Source organism: Mixophyes fleayi, chromosome 3 (genome assembly GCF_038048845.1).
Source record: "Mixophyes fleayi isolate aMixFle1 chromosome 3, aMixFle1.hap1, whole genome shotgun sequence".
NCBI classification, from domain to species: domain Eukaryota; kingdom Metazoa; phylum Chordata; class Amphibia; order Anura; family Limnodynastidae; genus Mixophyes; species Mixophyes fleayi.
In genome coordinates, this window is record NC_134404.1 from 236,525,437 (window position 1) to 236,531,436 (window position 6,000).

At 40.5% G+C, this 6,000-nt stretch overlaps 1 protein-coding gene across 1 annotated transcript in view; it reads right to left on the reverse strand.

The window, feature by feature from the left end:
* SFT2D1 (SFT2 domain containing 1) overlaps nt 1–5,725 on the reverse strand; it is a 56,045-nt gene extending 50,320 nt beyond the window's left edge. The window contains exon 1 of the mRNA XM_075203297.1: nt 5,647–5,725. Coding sequence (XP_075059398.1) covers nt 5,647–5,661 — 15 coding nt within the window. The 5' untranslated portion in view covers nt 5,662–5,725. The remainder of the gene's footprint in view (nt 1–5,646) is intronic.
* Nucleotides 5,726–6,000: the final 275 nt, after the last annotated feature.

Below are 6,000 nucleotides of genomic sequence, written 5' to 3' on the forward strand. Positions count from 1 at the left end.
ACGGGCACCGGCGTTGTTACCTCTCCTTTAAACGGTGATCACGGTATCCTGATTACATCCCTGGATCAACAGCCACTATCTGGTCTCTTGTTCTGCGCAAGTGTTACCTACCACCCTTTCTTATGACCTCCTACCTGTTCCCATTGGTCCTGGCACTTTGGAGAGCTATATAAACCTCCCATTTCCTTTTGTCCAATGCCTGTTCTTCGAGTTACTCACTCTCAGTAAGTATTTGGCTTCCTTCGATCTGACTCACCTGCTGTTGCTCTGCATTATCATCCTTGGATCAGCTCAAGCTTCTTTCCGTTGTTGTCTCTATTAGGACTACCGCTGCACCTGTATTCCCCGGCCGTGTCCTGTGTTTTCATCTTTGGTTCAGCTAACTTCTACTCTGCTACTACGTTAATTGGAACTGCCGCTTTACCAGGAACTCGCTGCCGCTGCTCGGAATACCATCTACGGATCAGCTAAGTTCTATTCCGCTATTGCCTCTATTTCAACTGCCGCTGTACCAGTAATTCACCTGCTGTGCTCTGAGTTACCATCTACGGATCATCTAACTTCTATTCCGCTATTGCCTCTATTTGAACTGCCGCTGTACCAGTAATTCACCTGCTGTTGCTCTGAGTTACCATCTACGGATCAGCTAAGTTCCACTCCGCTACTGACTCTATTTGAACTGCCGCTGTACCAGTAATTCACCTGCTGTGCTCTGAATTACCATCTACAGATCAGCCCAGTTCTATTCCACGGTACCAGTATTCACTTGTGGTGCCCTGAGTACCATCCACGGATCAGCCTCTTCTTCTCTATTAGCTCTGCTACTCACCACTGCTCAACATTACGATGAGACCGGCTTCCCTGCCAATACCTCCAGTATTTCTCTGACTTACCGTTACAATTCCTGTGTATCAGGCTCTGCCTATTGCTCCTTCTGGGAACCGCGACCTGCGGAATAGGTGCAGCAAATTCCATACCCTCTTGTGGGGGTCACTGGTGAACACCACCTACCGTAAGACTCTGCGCCCCTGAATGAGCCTCACTAGTTGGCAGCTACAAGGGATCCACTAAATATTTATCAGTTTTTGTGACACAAGGTGATCCCTTTGGTATTAAAATAAAGTTGTGGAACTACAAGTCCCAGGATACAAATAAGAAAGGATACATGGTGAGGATTTTACAGTTGTTGCTACAGCAGGGTTTGCAAACTGGGACTGCTGTACCTTACTGCAAGTGATTTAAAGACCTCTAAAAGCTGCAAACTGGACACATGTTGTTTCCATGCCATGTTGGCTTCCATACAGAAAAGCACAACTTGCAGTGCACTGCTCCATCTGTGTGGCGTGTTTGAATATTGCTGATGTGTGTGTTTGGCAGTACATTGTAGAGCTATAAGTAAAAATATATACATTCACCCCTTGAGATATTCCCAATATCAGGAGCCAGTAAGGTTAGCATCTGATATATTTTTCCAGAACAGAAACCTCCCGTGGAGCAGAAGGGCTGTGACAATTAATGTTTATGTTGTATGCTGTTAATATTATTGATTTATTGCGAGTTATTGTTTTAATTTGGTGTTGATAGTAAGAAGTGGTGCTCCACTTTCATCCACACTGTCTTATTACTGCATTGTATTGTATTGTTCACACTGTTATTTCAAATTATACCAAATTATATTTTTCTATAAAATCACAAAGCTGCATTTAGTGGTTCCATTTCAATAAATGGGCCTGGCTGGCTTTTGCAGCACACAGTTTGTCACAGAGTGTTAATACTGGGCAGGAGGTTTCCAGAATCTCCCCCTGGTGTATCTTTAGAACACCCCCCAGAAGAGAAAGCAGCGATTCGGGCGGAGGCACTGAAAAAAGTACAGAGGTGAGAAGCATCTGTATCATTCAATATATATACACCCTCACAACGCATAATACAGAAGGGGGTGTTACAGAATAAAGAGACACTTTCAGGAAACAAAATTTTCCTTAGCACCTCTGTGCCTGGGCTACTTATTTTTAATTGTATCATCATAAATATATAAATTACACATAATATTGATTGTTCACTTGAAGTGATGTTAATGTTTCAGGAGGATAGATGACAGTTGACTGTCTGAATTCATACTAAAAAAGTTTTATTTATAACTAAATAGAGCAGCCAGTGAGCATGAGCCCGCCGAGCCTTTACCTACGGCCTACAGCTACTTCCTGCTTTATTCCCATTAGCTCCATCTTTTCTCCTCTGTTCTATGCCCACCGAACTTCATCCGCAGTCTCAGCTGTTATTGAACAAAAACTGGTGGCTCAGGTGAAGCTTGGGGGTTCATAAGGCAGACATTAGGACTGAACTTGATAAATCCTTTGCCTGGAGTAACCGACTTCTGTATCACATGACCACGCCTGCGCAACATAGGGAGGTCACGCAGCGCCAAAAGTATCGGAGATCAGAGGAGGTGGGATGTGCAGTCTGCACCACGTGGTCTCACTCTTTCCTAGAGCTGCATTATTCCTGCTTCATCAAAGCAAGAAATAAACAAATATATTTGCAGATACTAGCTGGACACTGGGGCTCATTTAGTGTTTGTTTGCTTGCATTTCCATACTGCATACGTGCCTATGTCTGTGTAGATTTTTGTGTATAGTTGACTTGGGTCTCCTTATGCCTGGAGATCCGGAAGAGTGGAGGGAAGGGGAGGCAAGTATATGCTGAGTACAGTAAAGGCATGTTCACATAAATGCGACTCAAGCGTGGAAGCATATGTAGATATGCCTGTCAGGATGCGTATTTCTTGCTGGAGGGCTTGTAGAGACACACAATGATGATGATAATGTCTATCACCAGCATTTTCCATTTTTAATTGACAAAATGTGTGTTGACTCCTCCTAATATATAAAGTAGCACCCATTTATTTGCATCATTTATTTGTTATTTCCATTTGGTCTACTGCAGAAAAGATTACCATTAGATAAGGAAAGCAACATATATTTGTATTTCATTTTATTGCATTTCACTTAGTTTCATTTGTATTTCTGTTTCTATGTAATTACATTTCATTTGGAAAATGTAATTTTCACAATATGGCAATGCGACTTTAGCATTTATTACTAATACTTTCAAGCCACTTTGCTGTGCCATCTCTGCGCTTTAGTTGGTCATTTGTGCAGTTGCTATGCCTGATGTAAGCCTGGCAAAAATGCTACTGCTCTTGAGATACTTCTAACTCAACATAAGAACCATCCTTCTAAATGCATATGTGTTCAAGTCTAAAAGAACTCTTATGCGGCAAGACAAACACAGCAAATAAACTTATTTGCATATTAGTTCACATAGCTGCATACCACTCTGCAAACCATTTCACTGGCTCCCCAGTCCACCCACAATTCAAATCATCCTGCCCACCCTCACCTACAATGCCCCCACCAACGCCTCCACTTCATATATCTATGACTTCCTCCCTTCTAATAACTAACTTTCACTCCTGCAATTATTTTTTTTTAATATATCCAAATAAAGCTCTCAGTAAGAGTTTACAAACTGCAAAGTGTAGTCCCACAATGTGTCTTTTTATGCACAAGTGCGCCTACTTGTCCACCTAGCAGATTTCAAGGTGGATGTCCATGTCCTGGCGTCTCAAACTGCCCTTGAAATATCAATTGCAGGTTTGCACTTGAAAATGCCCATCGAGTTAAGACTGAATCATCACTTTTGAGTCCAATCTACTAATAATTTATGGCCATTCTGTTTATTAACTTTATTCCATGTGTCACTTTTATGGGTGTAAATATTCATATTAAATTGTCAACGTGTGCCTTGAAATGCGCTTTCCTGCAGATGTGCAACTGGAAGATACAAAATACATCCCATTAAAAGACAGTCTTTTCCATTTTCACAGATGCCGTCATCATCGCTCGCAAATCCCTGCACTTACCAATAAAAATGGATGCAATTGCACCAAAGTATATACAAATCAATCAAACAATTTTTAACATCAAATTCAACTCTATTCCACAACTCCACTATATATGAGAGAAGGTGACAATCAGAAACAGCACTCAATCATTTTCCTATCTAGAGCATTTCTCACCAGATATTGGTTCACCTAACATTTGCTTTCATTCCAGTTTTAATTGATTGTTGTGATACAAACTTGGCAATTCTGCATACATTTTAGATATATAGCATTTTGTAACAAGTGGCTTTTGTAACAGCCTTTCTATTAAATATTTGTACTTGCACTTTTTCCAATGGTGCCGTGATTGCTAGGGTAACACAATTCAGTCATAACTTGTGACATTTGTAGACCTGCCTTCAGAGAACAGACACAAGCTTTCTTTCTGACACAATGGCATTCTGACACATTGCTGCTCATGTGATTATCCTGAGTTGTAGTTCTTGTAACATAAGTCAGCACTGATTCTCTGTTGAGGTTGGTATACAATGGGTGATATGTGTGTCTGATGCTGATCTTTTGCAAAAAGGACAGAGTTTAGTATGGACAATGGGAAGTAAGAGAAATGGGTGGAAAGAAGGTATGCCCATATGTGACAGCTTTTGACATCACACGTGAATAAAAGGGAATAAGGCAGAATGTGGGCAGGATGAGGCAGAAAATGGATGGTGTTGTGCTAAATGTCCCACTTAGCTGGAGAGTCTATCATTTTGCAAAAAAACTGCCAAATCTAATGACCCTGAGTATATCCTTTACTGATGCTCCTGATAGCTTGTATGCTTAATTTAAACTATGCCTCAGGAGAGAGCTGGGATGGAGGAAACCATGAAGAGAAGAGGCACTTGGGTGGGACATTTGAGAGAGAAAACATGCAACGGGATTCCATAGGGGAAGAACAAGCAGAGAAGTGTCAGTATGGAGGGAGTGGGACATAATTGTGAAATGGGAGAAAGGAGGACGTGTGTATTTATATTGTTGCAGGTTGTGTGTGTTTTTCAATGCATATTTATGTTTCATAGGTAATGTTCTTGCATGGATGATTTCTTTCAGTCTGCTAAGCTTTTCACCTTTGATCAGTGTGTTTGCTCCTCTCTTACAGTGGCTGCCGTGAATTAGTGAATATAATTATAACCTAGATTCAAGGCCTCCACTCTCCACTGGGAACCAAGGAGTATTGAAAAGGTGTGCTTTTCAGTTTAGGATAAGTCTTCCAGTAGTCTGTGATCACCATATTTCAGCTGCACGTCATGGGGATTAGATAATGACAATAAGAAATGTTGTCACAATAATGAAATAAAATGTACTACTAGTGAATGCTCACAGAATATAACAGAATAGTTCAAAACAGATTAAAAATACAAAATCATGAGACGTGGTCAGAGAACAGATAAGGTATAGACTAATTATTATAGCACCCAGCAAAAAACTATTAGTACAGTACACAGTACACTGGAAGGATGCCACAAATTGAATAGTGCAAAAAAGTCATGCAGTGGAGCCTTGATAATACACAGATAAAATAGTCATACAATTATATATACACAACCTACAATATACATAATAGGCATAGTACCCTATAGCAGTATAACAATCATTCTAAATAAGGTGAAAAGCCAGTACAACTGGTTATGAGATAAGAGATGGAGAACTCGGGAGTTAGATTTTGTTGAAGGGTTAATAATAGACATTTCGGGAGATCTCACCTGTGATTCCTGCATGTCAGAGCTTTCTATGCTTCCTATATTTACCCACACTGTATGCAGTAATCAGCCAGCCCTTCCCTCCTCTCGCTTTTGTAACAAGAGTCAGGAAACACGTCATGTGCTTCCAGCATTATTATGCTCCCAGAAGTGCAGGAAGTATTGAAGTTATTATTTTATAAATACCCAGTAACCTTTAAAAACAGTATTGTGCTGGAAATATATTTTAAATCCTAGTGATTCTGGTTGAAATCTTTACTTTCCCCACTACTAGAGATTAGCTACAGTGTGAAAGAAAAGAACATCCTAAAATGATGCCAAACACAATGTGCTCACCTTACCTTTTTATCGACATGG